Here is a 24175-nt window from a genome sequence, read left to right as displayed (position 1 = left end):
TACAAATTCAAGTAGCAAGTTAGGTACATTTTTTTAATGAGGCACCTGAAGTTATTGCCACTAGATGACAGTATTATCCAAGTGTCAAGCGAAACAAAGAAACAGCAGTTGCAAGATGGTGCCACCTTTGCAGGTGTGTACCATTGCCAAGCAGCACCCCGTTGTGTGATTTTTCTGGGAAAAAGGTCTGGCAGCAAAGAATAATCATAAAGAAATACTGCCCGTGTATGGTGAGCATTGCCTGTCACGTCATGATGTCTACAGTTTGTTGCAGAAGTTCTCTGAAGGGTGGACAAATGAAGGGTTCAGAACCGTAGTGGGCCAAGCACCATTTACTGAAGACGTAGAAAACAAGGGTTAAAATTAAGTTATTACCATAATTCAATGGAAACATAAAAAAGTAAAATAAAGTCTACACATTAAAACTAAATGATTTGTCAATCTTCATTAAACTATGTTATTCACTTAACTTTAACCCTTGCTTTCTCCATTTTTAATAAATGGCGCTTGACCCACTATGGCTCTGAACTCTTCAAATATCGAACACTGAATAGGTTGGCCAGTGGAAATTGTCATGGAGGTAAATGTGTAACAAGTTATCTCCTGGCCTAGTTACCTCATGAGTGATGCCTTGATGGTGTCACTTGTGGAGTCCAGACCTGTCTTCGGACAGTTGACTAAACAACAACTACTGCAAAATTCAAAATCTTCTCGACACAGTCACAGTGAAAGTCTGAAATTCTATACGAATCATTATGTAGTGTTACGAAGATGTGTGTTTTGATATTATACATGTTTTTTCAGGTCCCCCAGGCTCCTCCTTCTCCTAGGATACGCATCGAAGGTGTCAGAGCTTCTTTGAAGCCTAGCCCCTCATCAACAGTACCCACTCCTAATCAGGAAGTGCCACAGTTAAAGGAAGATATTATAGGCATAAGGAGAAGACTTTCCTCCTCACCTGATAGGTAATACACTTTCTCAGTGAGTGATATCACAGTATAGGTATTCATACAGTAATTGGGCTATGACAACATGTTAGCAGAACATCACTAGCGTGACTAATGGTGAAAAACTATAACTACATCCACACCATATGTATTAACTTGGAAAAATAAACACATCACAAAATATGTAATATTAAATAAAAAGATGCATATTATTACATGTCTGACATTTCAAATTTAAATAAATTTAAACGAAGGAACAATATGGGATGCACAGAATTTTACCTGAGAACTGGTACTAATTTCAAATGCCACTTAATCTGTAATGAAATGTACTGCAGGCCCTAATATTACAAATTTAATGACTCCAAAATGATTCAGTGGAAGGTTAATATCACTGATTTTATTAAAAATAAAATATGATACATCAATAGACTAGAAATAACATTACTAATACAACAAATTTAATTAAACAATCGTTAACAAAAATAAGTAAATATCATTGAATAATCAAGACTATAAAAAAGTATGGTTTATTTAACGACGCTTGCAACTGCAGAGGCTATATCAGCATTGCTGGTGTGCCAGAATTTTGTCCAGCAGGAGTTCTTTTAAAATTAAAAAAAAAAAATTAAATTTAGCCTACTAGATCCCGTGAGGGCAAGGGCCTCCTGTGACAGGGCTTGGCTCAGTAGACTTCACTCGTTAGGTGAGCCGATCCTAAGGAGTGTTCTATGTACACAAACACTTGCACTTGTAAGATTCGCACCACACTATACACTGAGGACGGTGGCTTCTAGATTTCTCCATAGCTGTCTGTCTCTTGTACTGCTCGTCCAATGTGGTTCTGCCTTCTTCTTGAAGAAATCTGCCCATCTAGTTGTCTGGCGTCCCACTCTTCTTCTGCCGATCCTGGGATCCCACAATGTCAGTCTGTGTGTCCATTGTCTATAGTCCATCCTTACTACGTGCCCTCCCCATTTCCACTTCAGGCTTTCTGCAGTGTTTAGGACGTCTTTCATGCCGGTACGGTTGCATAGCTCCTCGTTCCTTTGTTCCTCAGAGAAAGTTGCAGGATTTTTCTTTCCATACTGCGTTGGCAGGTTTGAAGCATACGCCTCTGTTTTGATGTTAGGGACCAGGTTTGGCATCCATACAGTAGGACAGGTAATACACATTTTTCCAGGGTCTCAACCTTTAAGCTTAGCTTCTGGAATTTGTCTGTAAGTATGAACTTTAGAGACCAGAACTTCTTCCATGCCATGCTGATTCGTCTCTCTATTTCTTTCTCTGAATTGCTGGAGAAGGACAGGTTCTGGCCCAGGTAGGTATAATCTTCCTCATATTCTAGTGGCTGGCCATTTAAGTGGATCTGGTCTTCAGACGTGTTGGTCATTAGTTTCGTCTTTTCTGGGTTCATGGATAAGCCTGTCTCTTTGCTGATCCTGTCCAATTCTTCAAGCATCTGTTTTAGATCTGCTGCTGATTTCGCTACCAATATTATATCGTCTGCGAACCGGAGGTGGGTCATTCTCAGTCCATCTATGGTGATCCCGTATTTACTTTCCCAATTCAGTTTCCTGAATTGGTTTTCAAGCAAGCATGTGAAGAGCTTCGGAGAGAGCGGGTCTCCCTGTTTCACTCCTCTGTCTAGTTCAAAGTTTTCGCCCTCTCTCTCCGTCATTATTCTTGCTTTCACCCCTCGTACAGCTTTGCTAGGAGCCTGATGTATATGCTTGGAATCCCCTGGTTTGCGAGAGCTTGCCAGATATATTTGTGTTCTACAGAATCGAAAGCCTTGCTGTAGTCTACAAACGCTATGAATACTTTAAGATTAAATTCCTGTACTTTTTCAAAGAGTTGGTTAGTTGTTTGGAGGTGGTCAATAGTACTGAATCCCGATCTAAAACCTGCTTGTTCCATTGGCTGATTCTCATCCAAGATCTTTGTCATTCTTTTAGTTATGATCTTCGTGAACCGTTTGTACAGGTTTAGCAATAAGCTGATCAGCCTGTAGTTGTTGATATCATCTTTTCCTCCTTTCTTGTGAAGTAGGATTATCGTGCTCTGTTTCCACTCATTGGGTATTTCTACTGATTTTAGGATCTCATGAAACAGGTTTGTAATGATTGGTACTAGGTCTTGGCCTCCCAGTTTGAGGTATTCGTTGAAGATGCCATCATCGCCTGCGCATTTCCCTGACTTTGTCTCCCTTATTGCTGCTTCCACCTCGGCAGGGATGATGGACATGGTGCTAGAAAACTCCTCATGGTTGCTCTGTGGAATCTTATATTCTTGAATGGGATCATCTTGTTCCAATCTGCTTGTGTAGACTTGTTTATAAAATTCCGTGGCGTGGCGCACAATTTCTTCTCTTGAAGCCAGTCTTCTTCCTCTTTCGCCCTTGACTCCTAGAATCCAATTTCTCCCTGTTGACATCTCCTTTCTTATTTTCTTCACCGACTTCGAACTCTTCATCACTCTCCTGACCATGTTCGTGTTATGTTCCCTCAAGTCTTTCCTGATCCCTCTTTTGACCTTCTTGTCTAGTTCTGCATATTCTACTTTCTTCTGTTGGTTGGTGTTTGCTTCCAGTTTCACTCTTTCTCTCTCTTCTATCAATTTTCTGGTGCTTTCTTTCAACTTGCTCTTCTTGTTTGTATCGTTGTTCGGTTTATGGGAACTCTTGGCGGCATTTGTTATGCTCGTTTCTAGTTGATTATAGAATGATTGTACTTTGGACTCAGGTTTAAGTAATAGGTCTTGTAGGCTCTTCTTCAGCGTCTCTTGGAATATCTCTTGGTTGATCGTGTCCGGGCTGTTCCTCTTGTTTTTGACGAATGGGCGTCTTTTCTTCTTCATACATACTTTCAAGCGCACCATTCTGTGGTCTGTGTTGAATTTGAGGCATTTATCACTTGGATATCTCTTATGTCCCTCAGATTGTCGGCCAATATGAAATCAATTTCGTTCTTTGTTTTTCCATCTGGGAGATCCAGGTCCATCTGCTGTCCTTGTTTTTCTTGAAGAAGGTGTTAACAATTTTTAGCCTATGGCTCTACGCGAAGTGTATAAGCTTGTCAGCTCTGTCATTTCTTATTCCGTAGCTGTAAGGCCCCATTGGCTCCTCGTCCTCAAATTCCTTGCTTCCTACTTTGCTATTGAAATCTCCAATTATGAAGATCCTGTTCTCTTGGTTGTTACTAATTGTGTCGTCCAGGAGATCGTAGAAATTATTTATCTCTTCTTCCGTGCTCGATTCGGTGGGGGCATATACTTGTATTATTGCAACTGAGTTCTCGCCCACCTTCAGTGACAAGACTGTGATTCTCTCAGATATTCCTCTTATCTCTTTTATACAGCTCTTGAGGTGTTTCTTTACTATAAATCCTACGCCTCTTTGTCCTCATTTTACATGCCAGTAAATCTACTGACATGAGTCTGTCGCATTTAAACACACTTAAATGCCATCCACCTGGGCCGGGATCGAACCTGCAACCTCGAGCATAGAAGGCCAGCGCTATACTGACTACGCTACCAAGACCGATTCAAGGCTATATGTAGACAGCATGTAGATACCTATTATTGGAGAAAAATTCGTTCCGGCACCGGGTGTCGAACCCAGGACCTTTCAGCTTTGCGCGCTGAGCACCCTTTCCATCTGAGCTATGCCGGGACCCTGATGTTTAAAATGCAGATAGTAGGCCATTGTTGATCCAAAGGAGGAGAGTTTGGCTGGCACCGTGAATCAGATCCCAGCATAGCTCAGATGGAAAGAGCACTCAGCGCGCAATGCAGAGAGGTTCTGGGTTCGATTCGATGCCGGAACGAATTTTTCTCCAATAACAGGTAAGCATCCGAGAGCTTTGGAACTTTAGACAAATAAAAGTTCCTTTGTAAATATGGTACAGAGAGCAGTGATAGGAAAGAACTTGTTTCCGATGTTAAGCAGAAGACATTAGAATGTACAGATGTCGAAGAATACCGTTGGTACAGCAGTTTAGTTATTTTTATAAGAATTGATTTATACAAGTATTAACATCAATGTCATATCGCGTATGTAGGATCTTTGGACATACCAGTAGCCTGTTGAGTATTGTTGAGATTCTGTTTCTATTGTTGTGCATTATAGATCGCTTGTGTTCATGTACTTAACTGATTTGGATTTTCTTTTAATATGTATGATATTGGCGATTCTTTCATAATGTTTTGCCCATGGACAGGTCTTTCACTGCAAACCCAATCGTTCCTATTTTCTGCCTTCCTCTTCGTTTCCTCATATGACCCATATATCTTAATGTCATCTATCATCTGATATCTTCTTCTAACCCGGACTCTTCTCCTGTTCACCATTCCTTCAATGCATCCTTCAGTAGGCAGTTTCTTCTCAGCCAGTAACCCAACCAATTCCTTTTCCTCTTTTTTATCAGTTTTAGCATCATTATTTCTTCACCCATTCTTTCCAACACAGCTTCTTTTATTATTCTGTCTCAATGTTACACGTTCCATTCTTCTCCATATCCACATTTCAAATGCTTCTATTCGCTTATCTTCACTTCGTTGTAATGTCAATGTTTCTGCCCAATACAATACACACTCCATACAAAGCACTTCACTAGAGACTTGTTATGTGACGTCAAAGTAGTCCCCGCCCGGAGATCCGAATGGGGACTTTGTTGTTTTGTCTATGTTCATTGAACATAGTTCAGGGGGCACCACGAGAAGGCGACCATCATCACCCCCCCCCCCCCCATGTTTAACATTAGAAACAATTAATAGCAAATATCCTTGTGAAAACTGACTACACATTTTGATGAATCTTTACAAAACGATTTTGATGGTGCAGAAGCTGGAGGAACTTGTGAATTTTTCTCGTTCTATAAAGCAGTTGGGAAGAGTTCCACAAACTTTGATGGAGAAGTTGAAGCTAATCAATCTACTTCAAATAATAAATAAATTTTCCAAAGCTGTAATCCTCATTAACTCAAAAACAGCTATACAAGCTATCGCTAACATTAGTTCACAGAAAACTGACACAACTTCTCAGTGCTGTACCCTGGTCAAGCAGCTCCAAAAACCAGGCAAGGAAATAGTTCTGCAATGGGTTCCAGCCTGCGGCATTACAAGTAATGAATTGGCGGATCAACTGGCTAAGAAAGGCTGCACCTAATACAAAAACATATTACTCAAAAATTATTTATTTCTGTTAAATTCAATAAAATATTCCAATACAAACAAATATTTTTGAACAGAATAAAGCAATTAGCTAAGATAAATCATGGGAACCTCTCCTCCAAAATTTAAACATCATCTCTGAAGAACCAAGAAATTCAGCAGTAGCAGCCTTCTGCCTTCTGACTGGGCATGATTTTTTGGCAGCTCATTTATATAGAATCGGCATCTCCCTCTCACCCAATTGTGTGTTATGTGGAAAGGACATAATCATGGCTTACCACCTGGAAAATTGCGAAGCTTTGCCTGTTCATCTCAACATAACAGAAAAATACTGGACAGCTAGACGGCTTCATTACCATAATACCAGAGCATTGGCAACCAACCAACCAACTAGTCTCTTCCTTAGTTCTTTTTCCAGAGGTCCGCAGAAGATGCTCCTTTTTTCTATTAAAAGCTTCTTTGGCCATTGCTATCCTCCTTTTTACTTCCTGGCAGCAGCTCATGTTACTGCTTATAGTACACCCCAAGTATTTGAAGCTGGTATGTAAATTTCCAATTCGATATTTGATCAGTGACAGGGGAAACCAGGAAAAGAAACCTCGTCAGATTGCAGATTGGTCGGCTATAGAGTTGGAACCCAATACCTCCCGAATGCAAGTCTCAAATGTACTGTTCCGTGCATAGACGGCAATTTTTTGCACTAAAATATTTTGTATTTTATTTTATAAAGTTCTCTCGCTAAATATTTATAACCCATTTTCTACACATCTGAAATCATTACAGCAGAATTTAACTTAACAATTAAACGAAATAAAATTATAAAAAAACCGAAACTTAACCATATTAAGAACACATGCCAAGCGTAAGTCAGTAGGCCTACATTCAAATAAAATAGAGATTTATTTTTTTCTGAGAAAGCGAAAAAATGCAATTCTGTGGTTTGGTATTTTGTTGTTACTGTAATTTAAAGCCCCAACAATACGGTTCATTCAGAACCCTCATTTTTCTAATAAATCTTTATTATTATTTATTTATTTATTTATTTAAATTTATTTATTATCAAAATGGGTTACCAAGCATTCCGTGCATTACATGAAGTGTGCATGTGCGTAACTTCCCTGCAAAAGAGCAATTCGACGTTTGATCGAAAAATTTGAAATACTGGTTCTGTCACAAATCAAACAACGCCTGTACGTGAACGACACAAACGCTCCAATGAAAACATAGTCGCCATTCGTGAAAGTGTATGCGAGGATCCACGGAAATAAATTTTTCAGCGAGCACAAGAAGGGTCTTTCATCAACCATAATTTAGCGAATTTTGAATCTGGACTTGAAGTTACACCCTTACAAAATTGTTTTAACTCAAAAACTGAAGCCAAATGACCATAGATTGCGCTATCTATTCTCTGGGGGCTGTGGAGCAATTGGAAGTTGACCCTGCTTCTAGCCGAAAAATCGTCTTTAGCAACGAGGTTCGTTTTTGAATGAATGGTTTCGTTAACAAGCAAAAGTGCTGCTTTTGGAGTAATGAGAATCTATTGGAGATTCAAGAAAGACTACTTCATCCCCAAAAGTTTCCCATCTGGTGTGGAATTTGGTATGGTGGAATCATTGGTCCATATTTTTTTTCTAAGATGAACGAGACTGTCAATGGAGAAAGATACCGGACTATGATAAGGGATTATTTTTTACCTCAATTGGAAGGTATGGACATCAGAAACGTCTGGTTTCAGCAAGATGGTACCACAGGTCATACTGCTCACGAAACAGACGACCTTTCGATGGAGAAGTTCAGAGGCTTCATCATTTCACGTGGTGGTGATGTTAGCTGGCCTCCATGATCATATGATTTAACGCTGCTGAATTGCTTCTTATGGGGTTATGTTAAATCACGGGTTTATGCCAACAAGCCAGAAACAGTTAATGACCTAAGGAACAATATCATGCGCGTTATTCAGGAAATTGAGCCTGGTTTATGTTTGTCTGTCATTGAAAATTGGAAAACCCATATACATACAACCCAACGAAGCCGCGGCGGCCATTTAACTGATATTCTCTTCATAAGTAATGACATTTAGTATGCTTCAAAATAATACTAATTAAATAAATAAACCTCTTTTGTTTATACAATTTGTTTCATTTTAAAATTGTGAAACTCTTATTGGAAGACTCTTTATAATATAACATAATATACAATGTATGTATGTATGTATGTATGTATGTATGTATGTATGTATGTATGTATGTATGTAAACAATGGACAGAACGTTTGGGATAGATAGAAAGTAAATTCCAATCTGACATTCGCCTTTGCGACTGGGGAAAACCCTGATAAAACACACACTCAGATTATCCGGTCTCAGGATTTGAACTCAGGTCTCTCGAATGCGAGCCAGAGACGATACTGCCTCAACTACCCCACTCGGTTAATTCAATTTATAACATTAGAAATTTAAAAGCTTTTATTATATGTTATAATAGTATTGTTCTCTGCGCTTTTTGAGTCAGCGTCAGTGAGTTTTTTTTTCCCCCCTGTGGGCTTGTAGTTCTGAAGCATTTTTGGAATATTCATCCCTTTTTTCTACATAATTTAGCTACTTCTTTGTAGTATTTTTTTTATTCCTGTGTTTTCAGAAGGCGAAAGGGGGCCATCCAAGAGTCTGTGCAATAGAGACTACTATGTTATTTTCAGTTCATTTATAATGTATTTCATGATTACATTTATGGTATATTTCTCTGTAGCCTGCAACAGTTCTCAAGAAGTACATTTCTGTTGATAACGTTATAAGAGTAACTACCGGTACCTACTTCATAAGAAAGTGATTTGTATGGGATTGAGGGGGGGGGAGAAACATCCTTTTTTCTGCTCATATATTTTATCCCGTCTTCCATGCTTAGAATTCAACTTAATATCATTAACCTTCTTGCTTTCAGACATTTATATTATAATATTTTTAAATATTAAAAGCATTTTCTTCTTCTTTCTTCATTGTCACAATTCAGACCATTTGAAGGGTATACGGGAAAAACGATCAAGGTCCATCAAAAATCGAAATTGAGTTAATAATGCCATCTTATAGTGGAAAGGAAGTACTATCATGTGGTCTAGCTAGTAATAAGAAATAATCGTTCTTAACATTCCACTACGTCAATTTCTATTAAATACACACATAACAAAGTATTAAGTGCTTAAACTTTAAAATTTGTTTTTCTCAAAACTTTCTAAAATGGACCTTGATCGTTATTCCCGTGTACCCTTCATTTGGTCTGTTCAGTGCTGGATAGAGAGAGAGAGAGAGAGAGCCCTCCCCTATGGGAAAATAACAATCATACTCTTTGCTTTATGTAATTTTCATAAAGTGCATGAATATTTTTGCATATTTTCTTCCAAAGAACACTTTCCAAGCTTCTGTACGGAGTCCACTGGAACAGTTTTTGTGCAGAGCAGCATGGCGGGTTGTAAAGGATGGTAGTAACAATATTCCCATCGACACAGCCATATTAATTGTGTCCTCATATCATAAATAGCATGTTTTCTTCTTATATTTATTCCAGATTAGAACAAGTGGGCCCAGCACCATGTCCACGAGAGAGAGTACTTTCACCTAGTCCCAGGCGAGAGTTCAAGAGGAAAAAGAGTCCTGTACCTTCACTCCGCACCCCAGAATCAAGCCATGACTCCACCCAACAGCATTCATCGCTGGAGTCAACAGAAAGCACGACTCGTGGTAAGGATGAACACCTCGAGACCAGGCCACGCCAAATTAGTGTTTAATTGTACAACAGGAGTTCAAGGAGTAAGGTACAATGTTCATGAAATACTTCAGGTTGAGTCTTCCGTGTACAAATTAAATGGAGAATGTCCGATGTGTATTTCATAATGTACTTCTGCAATTTCTCCACTATGTTGAAGCATTGGCTGGAAGGCAGGGTTTTTTCCAAGGTACAACATCTTCCCCTCTTACATGCTCTTCTCACTACCAACTTGCAGGGCAGACACTGAAGAAATGTGCCTTTCTTGTATGTGTTCACATGCACCAATGACTCTATCAGTCAGGTTGAGTGAGGAGTGCAGACTCTGTCAGATTTAACGAGAAGTCCAGAATAATTATTATTTCGATAGTTTTTACATTGTAATAGAAGTGAGTACAAAAGTTTTTTTTTCTGTTTATCATGCGAAATATCCTAATAGGCCATGTATTTTTTTTAATATAATTATTTATTTATTTATTTATTTATTTATTTATTTATTTATTTATTTATTTATTTATTTATTTATTTATATTTATTTGAAATATGTATTAATTATTTATGCTGAATAATATAGTAACTCTTGTATTTTTACTTTATGGTAGGTCAAATAAACATCAGAGATGGATATTGAATAAACTGTTTTAAGCAGTAACTATAAGCTTCACATTTTACAGTAGCCACGCTAAACACCATCAACAGGATCTTACCTACAGACCAAAAGAAAAAGGAAAATTTCTTTCAGCAGAAGATTTGATAAATGTCCCATCTGAATAAGAATAATTTTGGAAATATATTCATGTACACTTTGGTCTGCAGAAATAATGTTTCATATTCTGTAAACGTCTCTAGCACTGCACCCACTTCTGTCCCATGATGCTCGTCCAAGTCATAATATGTGCTGAAATTCAACACATCAGCAGTCTGCTACGTCCTGATTCTCTGGTACTTTCTTCAGAATTTTTATGTACCACCCCTATACCAGAAAGAAGTTGCATGTATACCATACAGAAGAAAAAAATAAAATAAAACTGATGACAGAGATGAAGACGATAGTAATCCAGATGAAACTTTTATCTTACTGTAGAGGAAAAAATTATGCTCCATTCTGAATTACAGCTAAATTTTGAGTCTTTGTGTGTTAAGTTATTTTCATTTAACAAAACTTTCTTTCCTCGATGAATGTGATATCTTTTACAGTAAGACCTGGGTTGTACATAACTGCAGGGGAATGATTTAAATGACTGGTATGCACAACTCAAAGCTACAATTAAAATCTGAATATAAAATAATCAGTTTAACAGAATGTAGAGAGCTGGGAGCACTTATGGATTTCTTTAACTTGTCCAAATGTGTTTTTAATCAGTAGATAGTAACTGAAATTTAATGTTTAATATATATATATATATATATATATATATATATATATTTCCTTCAATCATGAACTCACTCAAATTTTAACATATCTTAATTATTAATTTTTTATATTTTTGTTGGTCAACTGTCCGAAAACAGGTTTGAACCTCAGAAGTTACACCAATAAGGCAACTAAGCCAGGAAATAATGAGGGAGGATACATGTTTATTACAAACCTCTTGTAATTTCAGTTTTTGTTTTGTTGGAATTTGCCTCAGCTCTTTTTATAAACCTTTCTCTTCTACCGAATAGCTTCTTCTTTTATTGTCTGTAACACATCACATGATGACTAGGCAGATACTGAGTGACTTGCAACTGTTTTAAATGTTCGGAACATGTTTCGTGTGAAAGAAGATAAGCTACCGGTATCATGTAAAGATGGAGCATGCTGGTTCTGTATTCGCCTGGGCTGTGTGAGTTTGCTGTCTTATCAGTACGAATTCCGTAACCTTGAGATCACCGATGTAAAGAGGCAGCAGTTTTCAGTGTCATGTGGCTCATATAATATGTTTCCCATAAACCGCAGTTGATATTAAAGATTGTGAGAAGTGAGTAAAATGTATTCGAGGTCATAAGACAAACCATTATGAAGTTAAAACATATCAAAGCAAACAAAAACAGGCACAATTCAGCTCGATTTATAAAAAATATTACTTACAATTGCGTATAAACCAGTTTAATACAATTTAGAATGGTAAATTATAATTAAGGGGACAATTGACACCAATAAGGCATTATTCATGACGCAACTGAGCCAGGATATAATGGAGTACATGTTTATTACATGCCTCTCGCAATTTCAGTTTTTGTTTTGTTGGAATTTGTCTCATCTTCATTTATAAAACTTTGGTGAAATAATAATGAAAAATTAAGAAAATCCACTTAAAAATTTATTGTGACTCTCTATTTGGACTGAACTCATAATCCTTATTAATTTATATTCCCATGATAATTTTAAGCTTTTGAACTAATATGAACTAAAAATTTTGAAAACTTTGTCGCAAAGAGCCATTTTAGTGACATCAATATAAAATGTATTTAAAAAATATAATTTCAAAACTATCAGCCCTAATGGCACAAAATTTTGTACAGATAAGTATTGTAGGCATGTTTATGTAGTTTAAAATTAATCAATTTTGAGTGAAAATTGTAGAAGTTTTAAAACTCATATAAGTGTACATACCCTTAAATGTAATTTTGTCGGAACCTGTGCAAAGTTACATACAAACCAGAACTACATATAACTCAGTTAGATATAACCCAGGTTCTACTGTATTTCTTTTCACTGTTTTGTAGAGTTTATCAATTAAAAAGTTCGTAAGTATGCCAAACAGGAATAAAAGAAAAGAACATAGTAATTGTAACAAAATTAATTTCGAATTTAATTTTCATACTTTTATAATATCTATACTTAATATTTAATGAAGAATTCGGCTTACAATTGCCTTGCAATAACTTATTTTCTATAAAAACAATGTAATATAATGTGACTTCAATTTTGGCTTGGTAAGAGCAATTGCTATTAAAAATCTAATAGATTGTAGGTACCAATATTAAATGGTTTAATGTAAACCAATAAAATTTCATCATCTCTGTCCATGTTCAAATTGTCGTTTATATCCCACTATATTTTACCGCAGAGAGTTCTGTGTTTTCTTATACATACTTCATTTGTAAGCTCAGAACCAAAGTCTACCAAATTGTTTTATCTGCCTGCATGAAACAACAAAGCCGCTGTTAACAAATATTTGTGAAGTTTCAAAATATGCCCTTTTCTTCTACACTATTAACATTACCTGACCTTGCCTGTGGGTGTTACATAGAGTACCTACTTATATTTAAAAATTATAAACACCGTATTTATGGTACTTGATAAATTTATTCATGAGCTATAAATGTAATCACTTCCAAAAATCAAATACCGGTAAAGCTTACTGAAATATATGCTTCACTTCACATACAAGAGTGAAGCATTGAATATAGTAGTGACAAAGTCAAAAATAAAAATTTAACTCACGTAAGAACAAGAAATACAATTAGGATCTTTAAGTGATAACATTATTTTGAAATACAGTAAAGTACTAAATTATATTTAATTGATAGCTTTACAACAGAATATTTTCTTCGAAATACAAATTTGCAACGCACACTGTACTAGAAAGTAGTTTTTGTCTAATGTCTAATGAATACTGTACTATCGTCTCAGGAACAGGAAATAATAAAGTTTTGAAAGATTTATAATTTGTGTTCGTGAAAGTTACAGTAGCTTTTGCAAAATCTGACAGTTATGAACGTAGGTACAACATGAAATAAAAATATTCAGTAGATTTTCATGAACTAATAATTTTAAAAATTGTAATCTTTAGTTATACTAAGCTATTCCATTTCTTCCTGCTTGGATGTGTAACCTACCCACTTAAACCATAAGTTTTAATAGAGTTATTAAAGTAGTTGTAAAATTTAATTTTAATTGCTTAAAAAAAGTATAATATAATATATAAAACTAAATACGTGATATATAAATACCACTGAGATTTGGCATCTAATACTTTAATTAAGCAATTTATTTTCCATTTTTCATATTTTATAAAAACAATTTTAATTATTATTTTTCTTCCTTTCATTGTATTTTAACTCCTGTTTCATAAACTTGTATTATCACTATTTCTGTTGATGTTTAGTGACTGCATGAATAATATGGAATCATATCCAGAGACATGTCCTCCAGATAGCAATGTAACATTATTTCATTGTAAGACCAGTGACATGATATATATTGTACAGGTCCAGGGCCAACAGTACCTGATCTCCTGATGCTAGCTCGAACGGACTCAGGTGGTAAGACTGGAACTGACCTTTCAGAAACATCTACCTGTACCACTGAGGATTATGCCACTGCCAATGATTATAATTCGGGGACAGACACCAGCTCCAGGCGCAGTCTCATCCATGCTGTTGGTGGCCTAGCAGCTCAAGGTAGCGGTAGCACAGGAGGAAGTTTTGGAGCCGGAGAAGGTAGTTCCTTCGAGAGTGCGTCTTCCCACTACAGTCTCGCAAGAGAGGTAAGCACAGATGACCTCATGCAAGTTAGAATATAATAGTACGCATAACTTATAAGTATTCCTATGCCAACCTCATGGTTTAAAACATCAAGCCTTAGACTAGCAATACAAAATGAGAGAAAAAAATTTTCTCTGTGATGAATTTGAATGTTTATTGTTATCAAAACATATACACTTTATATATCATCCGTTACTGGCAGTACACTCTGTTTTCCAGGTATTCACCTTAAAAAATTTGCTTTATAACATAGTCTATATCGAGAGGTTAGAGTCAGAAAACATTAAGTTCAAAAACGCAACTTAACAGGAGAAAGAAAAAAAAGTTAATGCAGTTGTTTATTTTAAGACTACTCATTTGTTTTTAATGATACATGTTTAATATTTTCAGCATATATAGAAAGTTTACTTTTACCGGTACAGATATTTCAGTGTGACTCATAACAACAGCACTGATTTTGTTAGCAAAATTTGTTCTTTTCGGGGATAATGTTCTCTGAGTAATTGAAATCGACAGTGATCGGAGTTATTGTTTCACCAGAAACTATATGTACTGATGGTAATTACTATTTTAATTTTATTATAAGAACTGAATTATGAAGTATTAAAATTTCCTCGAGTAAAAAAGTTAAATAATGAACAATGTATATTCAGTATTATATAAAAGATAGCAACATGGTTACAAAACTGTATGTTAAATGAAACATAGTCAATCAATTCTGATTTTTTTAATACACTTCCTTTTCTTCATTCTGTGCCTCTTCTCTTTTTTTTTTTCTCTTCAGCTGCATATGTTCAATTTGAAAACTTTCGAGATGACCTTCTTTATATTGGAAACTTCAGGAATTCTTCTTCAGAGGATCATATTTAAAGTGAATATGTTCTTCTTCTTCTTACCTGTGTTGGAACCAGACAACGTTTAATCATCTAACATTTCCATTAGACTCAATTTCCTTCGGAATATGTATGATACGGTAAGAACTTTCTTGTGTTAACAAGGTACGTTAAAATTTAACACAAGAAAGTTCTTATCATACACATTCCGAAGTGATACAGTGTTAAAAGTTGTGTAATCAAGATGTATAATCAAGACAATACAAGTCAATTTTCTTGTTTTTTTAATCACTTATTTCTGGAAATCATTTAATTATGTATTTTTCTTCCACTTCAGTAATATGGTATTTTCCTCATTTTGATGCCATTCTGACCAAGGCACATGAGCCTGAAGGATCGAAGACATCTATCAGCTTGCTAGTACTTTCTATATGGATATGAACAATGTCACATTCCATTTAGGAATGTCGTGGCTCAAAAAATGTATATGATCTATTTGTAGAATGTCCAGCACATAAAAACATACTTGAAATTATGGCATTCATATTTTGTCCGCCAATGTATCAGATATAAAGCAAATATTCTTACCATCTTCATATGAATAAACAAACATGATGCCACCTCTGCTACTCCACAGCCAGCCATCCCCTCGTGCCACATGAAATTCTCAGCAGTTCCATTAGAAACATCGTATACAGTCGAATCACAAAGAGCTAGTCTACGTCTATAAAAAATTATTGCCTTCGCCTTGATCTGCAGACAATATTAGACATTACAAAATCAAATTGAAGAAAGTTGATATTTCCTTCTTTAACTGTAATTTGAAATCGTTTTTCATTTAACATGCCCTCTCCTTTCTCAGAATGTGGGAATCGTACATTTTTTAAAATTCAGTTCTCTTTATATCAGTCAAATGTTGGTACCGGTACTTAAAGTGTCACACTAGTCCTTCCTTGGTCAATAGAAAGCAATATTGAAATTGCCATTGAAAATCTGGTAATAGTACGACTTTTTTTTTTTTTTTTCGGGTTTTACACTTTCATATTTGCACCATTATACATACATATCTTACATTTTTGCAACATTCAAGTCACAGAGAAATATTCTCTAGGTGTTTTTTTTCTTGGTGTGATGGGATTCCACTCGTGGAAATGATTTACGGTAATATGGCTTAGGTGTATAGTGAATTTCCTGCTATTTTGTATTTTGAATTTTCTTTATGGCTGGTTCATTCTTCTCTGATCCTTACCTATAATATTATATTCATCGCTATTTTTGAAATGAAGTCAATCTCTGTATTCGAAACGATGAAAGTGGCTAAATAGAAACTGTGGCACACCTGCTTCCTCTATTTACTCATAACCAAGAAGTAACTTCTAGAATATTTTTATGGACTCATTTCTTTTATACAGGCTTTTTCTTTTAAATTTATTAACTTCGAAAATATTGCCTTTTATTGTCAATTATCTTAATATTTCAGTATTGGTAATTCTTACGAATTTGAAGTCTGTCGTCTTCAGTAAAGTCCACACCTGTGGAGTAACGGTTAGCGCGTCTAGCCGCGAAACCAGGTGGCCCGGGTTCGAATCCCAGTCGGGGCAAGTTACCTGGTTGAGGGTTTTTCCGGGGTTTTCCCTCAACCCAATATGAGCAAATGCTGGGTAACTTTGGGTGTTGGACCCCAGACTCATTTCACCGGCATTATCACCTTCATCTCATTCAGACACTAAATAACCTAAGATGTTGATAAAGCGTCGTAAAATAACCTACTAAAAAAAAATATAAAAAAAATTTTAAAAGTCTTCAGTAAAGGATAGAACATTTTGAACAGTCTTTTTCAATTACATTTTTAGCTGCTATTTCCTTATTACGATTTGTTTTTGATCTGTGAACCAATCCTGCAGAAATATTTTTCCTGCGTTTATCCTTTCTCCAGCTATCGGGATTGACAATTTCCCCACTCAGTGTTTGTAAATGACCTATAAGTTGAAATGTGCCATGACATGTCCAATCTTCGAAAATGCTGGAAAGTCCTGTAGGACATGGACTATTTCGACCACTAGTATTCTCAGTATACTGTACTGTGCTTCATATAATTGCCTTCTTGAGCTAAGTGTATGTACTAACAATCAGCCCTGACTAAAAAACGTACTAACCTATCTTCATAAAAATTTACATTTTCTTGAACATTACACTTTATTCTGCTTATAAGCTCTCACTGAATTACAGTAAACTTTTCTACTGAACTTTACACAAAGCAGTGTAAAAGGAAATAAAAAATTGACTATGAGCTGGAGTAAATGTTGCAGACAAATAATCAATTTCCTAATAATTGACTCTGACAGAAAATCAAGACATTGCCGTCATTTAAATGAATAATATGCATAATATGTATGTTTCAACTTAGCATTATTAACAAAAATCTCAACTCTAACTCCGCCATATTAACAGAAACATTAGAGACAAACAACTCTATCTCCAGTTGTAGCTTTCTACACCACCAATACGTTGGAGACTACTTAATGCTGTTTGACTAACCTCTAGATTCCTAATCTCCACCATGCTAGATCGATCTGGTCTTCCTTAGTGTTAGTTATTATGTATTCTTCCTGTACCCATACGATTTTCATTCCTCTATAATGACTTAATGACCATAATCTATTTAAATTACTTAACATTTCTTGCTTTGCATTCTCATTTATAATTTTACCTATTAAATTTATATTCACTGAATGTATTTCCTGCAATACCTGATTTAGTTCTAATCTGCTCACATTATATTCTTATTTTTATAGCCAATTATACTTTGTTTTCGTCGCATGCAGAAATTGTATAGGTCTACCATACATTTTCGTAGAAGCTAGAAAATCAAAATGTCATAACATCATTTTCTGCAATTTTTCAGGAGCAAGCATTTAAAGTTTGAACAATCATATAAAAGCATAGAAATCATGTTTCATAACAACGGATTAGAGAGAAAAATAATGCAGATATCCATGCCATATTATGTTGCCACATTAAAGGTACCATCAGGATGCACAACATATCGCAAAATCTCAGTTTCGTCAAAAATTGACATATCATCTTTTGTCTTGGAACCACAGAATTTAGGAACCTGCAATGAGTAACGAAATCCGGTTTCAAAAACCAGCTATAACGACAAAGGATATCACATTACCTCCGTATTGGTTGGATGATCGTTGACCACTGCTGAGACATGCGGACATAACCCCAGCAGTAGGTGGGATTATTTTGTCCTCTATGATCTTTCTCGCCAGGATTCATTCATTCATTCATTCATGCATTCATTCATTTTAACTTACAAGTTGCTATCTTCTGAAAATTACAATTATTGTAGTTTCATTATCTACATAAAAGAAAGAATTTACTATGCTCAAAATAGAAAAGAAGAAGAAGAAGAAGAAGAAGAAGGCCCCTAATGGTCTGTTCCAGTTTCACATAAATCAAATTACTCGAATTGGTCCCTCCAGCACTTCCTTGCTCTACAAGTGCTCATCTAGCCAGTATTTCACTGGCACGGCTGGAAATTTTGGTATATCTCAGCATAAGACCAGTGATCGATAACAACCCCTTACCAGCCCTACTTGTGCTCGGTAATTTTATTAATGAGTTTGAGAACTTGTGATAACAGCTTTTATCATATACCGTATGCACATTTTAACCTTTAATTGAGAGCAGTTAAAGATAATATGGGAATTTTCAAGTATTCTTCAGCCTAAATACTTTATGGTTGTACACCAAAAGTGGAAGAAATTTTAAGTATTAGACAAAAACTAAGACTGCAACTAGATGCAGATATACTTTATGATGAACTGTGCTTGTTAAATGTCGTGGATTCTTCCTTTGTTATAAATGCACATTTCACAAGTTTTATAAAATAGTGTAAATATTTTCAGGATTGGGATGTCTCAGAGAAATCTCTACAAATAAGAAGGTAGTTCAACACGTGTTTGCTATTCCTGCAAGCAATTCTTTTGTGGAGAGTGTATTCAGTACCATGAATAGATCTATCTTATGGAATAATGGAGGAATTATTTAAGTGTGGAAATAGTAAAAGCTGAACTTTGTACCGGGGAAAATCTTAAATTTTGCTGTGTATAATTTTATCACTTTATAGCAGAATAAAAATAAGTTTTTAAGGCTGTGATATCAAGCTCCAAACACAAAATAAAAAAGTGCATTTTGGAACACTAAAACAAGATTGTTTCTCAATTTTTTTCTCTCATATCATATACCAGATTCTGTATTTAGTACCTGTATATTATACATTCATCCAAACTTGCGTTTAAAATGGCCGATAATTTTATTTACCAGAGTTGGCAACCCTACCCACATTGCGTCTTCCTGTTGATCTATTACTACAGAGTGGAAGTTAAATCCAATGTGTCTCCATTCTTAATAATTGTTCATACCAATTGAATCTCTTTTTTTTTTTTGTGTTATTAGGTGCCCTAATTTTTTTCATGTACTGTAACTATTATTCTTTTTAATTCATAGTAACCTTTCACTAGGCAGCTATTTATCACTGCCATCAAGAGCCACCAGCGTAGCTCAGTCAGTTAAGACGCTTGCCTGCCGTTCCAGAGTTGTGCTCAGGCGTGGGTTCAATACCCACTTGGGCTGATTACCTGGTTGGATTTTTTTCGAGGTTTTCCCCAACCGTAAGGCAAATGTCAGGTAATCTATGGCAAATCCTCGGCCTCATCTCGCCAAATATCATATCGCTATCATCAATTCCATCGACGCTAAATAACCTCGTAGTTGATACAGCATCGTTAAATAACCAAGAAAAAAAATCACTGCAATCAATATCATAATTAGGATTGTTCTTACTGATTCTGTTATTATTCGTACTAATTCAACAAATTTCTACTGTTTCATAAGTGTAACATTGAAATCCAGATAACTAACGTTTTTCAGTTGCTCATCCAGCTGCAAAATTATAACACAGAGAACTTAATGATGCAGGTTTCCTGTTCACCACCGCCCATTCCAGAAGAAAGTGACCTACCCACAACTCCACAATTAGAGAGTGAGGACAACCAAACTAGTACCACGCCACGTGTGAGTGTCGATATGACAGCAACAGAATCACAACCACAACAGCAGCTCAGAGTGACCCCAGAACACAAGGAGGGAATCACTTCACCCAGTGGAGAGAGCAGTAGCAGTTCTGGCAGGTGGGTACTTAAATGCTTTCATTACACAGTACCAATAGTTTCCTTTCCATTTCTTCTGTGCAATTTACCTATTTGAATGTATTGATAGGTGTTTCGTTTCATTTCATTTATTGTATTCCATAGATCTTACATTAGCAATGAAGCTTTAAGATGTGGAACAAGTCAAGAGTTACACAATTTTTTTTGCCAAGATGAGACCTATTAATAAACAGGCTTTCCTTTCTTGTTTGTTATTTTATTATTATTATGACTTTTTTTGTGCCAAAATGTACTTTTTTTTTTTAATTTCCTGAGTTTTTACAACTGTTAATCATTATATATTATTATTATTATTATTATTATTATTATTATTATTATTATTATTATTATTAAATTGCACAAAAATTAATAATACATATAACTATTAATACATACCAGTACTTAAATAGATTAATTTAATTTGTAAATATAAACTGTTAGTCAGATGAGTAGAATGTATAAATATGGAGAAATTTATTCTGTTCTGATTTTTTCTCTTGGCCTCATATTGCCAAACACTATCTCACTATCACCAATTTGATCAATGCTAAATAACTGAGTAGTTGATGCAGTGTTATTAAATAACCAAGTAAAAAGAAAAACAAACCAAAAATCTGTGCGCTTTCTACTGGGAAGCAAGAAACAAAATAGGTTAAATGAACCCAAATGTGGCCATTGGAAACAAAGCAAAAATAAAATTAAGTTTCCATATACAAAAGTGTGATCAGATTTAAAAAATGGGAAAATAAATATAGACCCCCATTTAAGTAAAATGTGATTTTTGTCACATTTTGTGTAGTACCTGACGAAATAAATTTCTAAATTACATGCATAGTGTTAAGTGATATATGCCCAATAACTTTTTTTATTTAACATTTTTAATAAAAATTTTTAATTAAGAAGTTACCAGCAATGTTTCATACTTTGCTCATTCTGTATAATACTTAATACTTAGCCTATTTTGTTTACAACCACAGCTATAGCGTAGATGGAAGCGGTGATGAAGCAGAAACGAAAGAGCCGACATCTCCGCCACATTCTTCAGTACAGAAACCCTCAAAAGCCACTACACCAACAACAGCACAAGTGTCGACACCGACACCAACGCCAACACCAGCAGTAGCAGCACCTGCAGAATCTGGATCTGAAGACGAGGAACGAAGTGCACATTACTCCAGTTCAGGTTACTACGAGTCCCCGCCTGATGAAGAAGAGGGCTATGTTTCTGCTGGTAGCAGAGTAGGACCTGGGGAGAGGAGGGAATGGACAGAAGAAGAGAAGCGGCGTCGCAAGAAAGGCTTTAAACTTGATTTCTCGCCCATGATGGAAAGAGAAGGGGCGGAATCTCCTTCTCCTGCAGGTTGGTTACCTTTCTCTTCACACTAATTGTCAATAATTCGATATTTTCTTACAGTTATTTCTCAAAATGTGTACTGGATATCAGTTCACAATAAGGAAAGCCAGGCAACATGTGTATTTTCGGAAAGCAAGTTACTTATTGCATGAATGGTGCTTAATGAGATATTGCTATAACCAGAGAAGTGCATAAATAAGTTTGTAATGTGGTGGTAACCTGTAACATACACACATATTTATTTATTTATTTGTTTGTTCTTTTTTCGTTTATTTATATATTTTATTTATTTATTTATTTATTTATTTATTTATTTATTTATTTATTTATTTATTTATTTATTTATTTATTTATTTATTTATTTATTTATTTATTTATTTATTTATTTATTTATTTATTTATTTATTTATTTATTTGTTTGTTTGTTTATTTATTTATTTACTGTTTATTTATTCTTTTATTTATTTGTTTGTTTGTTTGTTTGCTTCTTTGCCTGTCTCTGTCTTTCTTTCTCTCTTTGTTTTGTTTGTTTGTACTTTTACACATAAATGTGGACTGAAAACTGTCTAACTTCGTTCTTGACTTTATACAATTTTGGAATAGTTTTTATTTGTATTACAAAGTACTAGTTATAATATTTAGAGTTTATGTAATGAGAGTATAAGGACACAATACGTCAGTTATTCATAGATTTTAAAAAGGCATATGAAACGGTTAAGAGAGAAGTTTTATATTAAATTTTTATTGAATTTTGTATTCCCAAGAAACTAGTTTGACTATACTGTAACTAAAATGTGTCTCAGTGAAATATACAGCAGAGTCCGTATAGAGCAGTTTCTGTCTGATGCTTTTGCAATTCACTGCAGACTAAAGCAAGGAGATGCACTGTAACCTTTACTTTTTAACTTTGCTCTAGAATATGTCATTACGAAAGTCCAGAAAAACAGAGAGGGTTTGGAATTGAACGGGTTACATTAGTTACTTGTTTATGCAGACGACTGGAATATGTTAGGAGAAAATCCACAAACTATTAGGGAAAAAGTAAGGAGATAGGTTTGGAAGTAAATCCTGAAAAAACAAAGTATATGATTATGTCTCGTGACCAGAATATAGTACAAAATGGACATATAAAAATTTGAAATTTATCCTTTAAAAAGGTGGAAAAATTCAAATACCTTGGAGCAACAGTAACAAATATAAATGACACTCGATAGGAAATTAAACGCAGAATAAGTATGGAAAATGCCTGTTATTATTCGGTTGAGAAACTTCTGTCATCCATTCTGGTCTCAGAAAAGATGAAAGTTCGAATTCATAAAGCAGTTTTATTACCAGTTTTTCTGTATAGTTGTGAAACTTGGATAAGAAGCTTAGGAAAATATTTGGGGCTAAAAGGAATGAAGTTGCAGTAGAATGGAGAAAGTTACACAAAGCAGAATTGCACATATTGTATTCTTCACTTAACATAATTAGGAACATTAAATCCAGACGTTTGAGATGGGCAGGACATGTAGCACATATGGATGAATCCAGAAATGCATATAGAGTCTTAATTGAAAGACCCGAGGGAAAAAGGCCTTTGGGGAGCCCGAGACATAGAAATGTTAAATATTATGTTTTATTTAACAACGTTCGCAACTGCAGAGGTTATATCAGTATCGCCAGATTGAGAGCATTGAGAGCAGGTACAAACCTGTGCCATCAGTTATGTGGTTTTTAATTGCGAATTCTGAAATATTAAAATGATAATAGAAGCGTACAATATTCTTTGAGTGAACTACAGTGAAAAATCTGTTGTGGGCTGAGATTAATTTTGAAATATCGTTTCATATGAAAAGAAAATTGCATGTTCTTCTCTTATCATATAACCATACTCTCCATTTGCAAAAAAAAAAAAAGAAAAAAAAAAAAAGAAACAGCGTATTCAAATCAACATATCTGTAATTTCATTCCCAAAACTGGGTGACGTATTCTAAGTGGTCTTGATACAGCTCAGAATTTTTTGTCTAGTAAAATAATAATTATGAGTTTTGATGTTAAGTTAGAATTTGAGACTTAAGTGAGTGAGTTTATTGACAATTTTATATAACATACCAGTATAAAAACTGTTAAGGAGAGAGGATGGTATTTTTTTGGTGAAAAATGAGTAAATTTTCAAAAAAAAAAATTCTTTAAAATGCTCTGTGATATGTGTGGAATGCATAGCATAATATTTTGTGGGTATTTGTGCCCTTATCAGATGTTGAGACGCCATTTTTTAACTTCCTGCGTTATGGATTTTTAAATCACTCGACCCCTTTTATTGTTGTTTCCAGTAAATTGAATTTTCAAATTTTTTTTTTTTTTAAATACTCTTTGATATGTGTGGAATGCATTGCATAACATTTCGTGGGTATTTGTGCCCTTATCGGATGTTGAGACG

At 35.1% G+C, this 24175-nt stretch overlaps 1 protein-coding gene and 1 long non-coding RNA gene across 10 annotated transcripts in view; one reads left to right on the top strand and one right to left on the bottom strand.

Moving 5' to 3' along the window:
* Positions 1-24175, top strand: part of LOC138712107 (filaggrin) — an 858710-nt gene that overhangs the window by 762450 nt on the left and 72085 nt on the right. For 8 of the 9 annotated variants that reach the window (XM_069843515.1, XM_069843516.1, XM_069843514.1 and 5 more), the window contains 5 exons: positions 805-965; positions 9677-9849; positions 14072-14349; positions 20170-20381; positions 21377-21759. In XM_069843515.1, coding sequence (XP_069699616.1) covers positions 805-965; positions 9677-9849; positions 14072-14349; positions 20170-20381; positions 21377-21759 — 1207 coding nt within the window. The remainder of the gene's footprint in view (positions 1-804; positions 966-9676; positions 9850-14071; positions 14350-20169; positions 20382-21376; positions 21760-24175) is intronic. The other variant, XM_069843518.1, reaches the window with a different exon arrangement.
* Positions 14356-24175, bottom strand: part of LOC138712112 (uncharacterized) — a 104623-nt gene continuing 94803 nt past the window's right edge. Inside the window, exon 4 of the long non-coding RNA XR_011335633.1 lies at positions 14356-15243. This is a non-coding gene — a long non-coding RNA (uncharacterized lncRNA). The remainder of the gene's footprint in view (positions 15244-24175) is intronic.

Source organism: Periplaneta americana, chromosome 13 (genome assembly GCF_040183065.1).
Source record: "Periplaneta americana isolate PAMFEO1 chromosome 13, P.americana_PAMFEO1_priV1, whole genome shotgun sequence".
In the NCBI taxonomy this organism is placed as follows: Eukaryota; Metazoa; Arthropoda; class Insecta; order Blattodea; family Blattidae; genus Periplaneta; species Periplaneta americana.
Note: the sequence above shows the minus strand (reverse complement) of the source record. Positions and strands in the feature narration are given on the sequence as shown.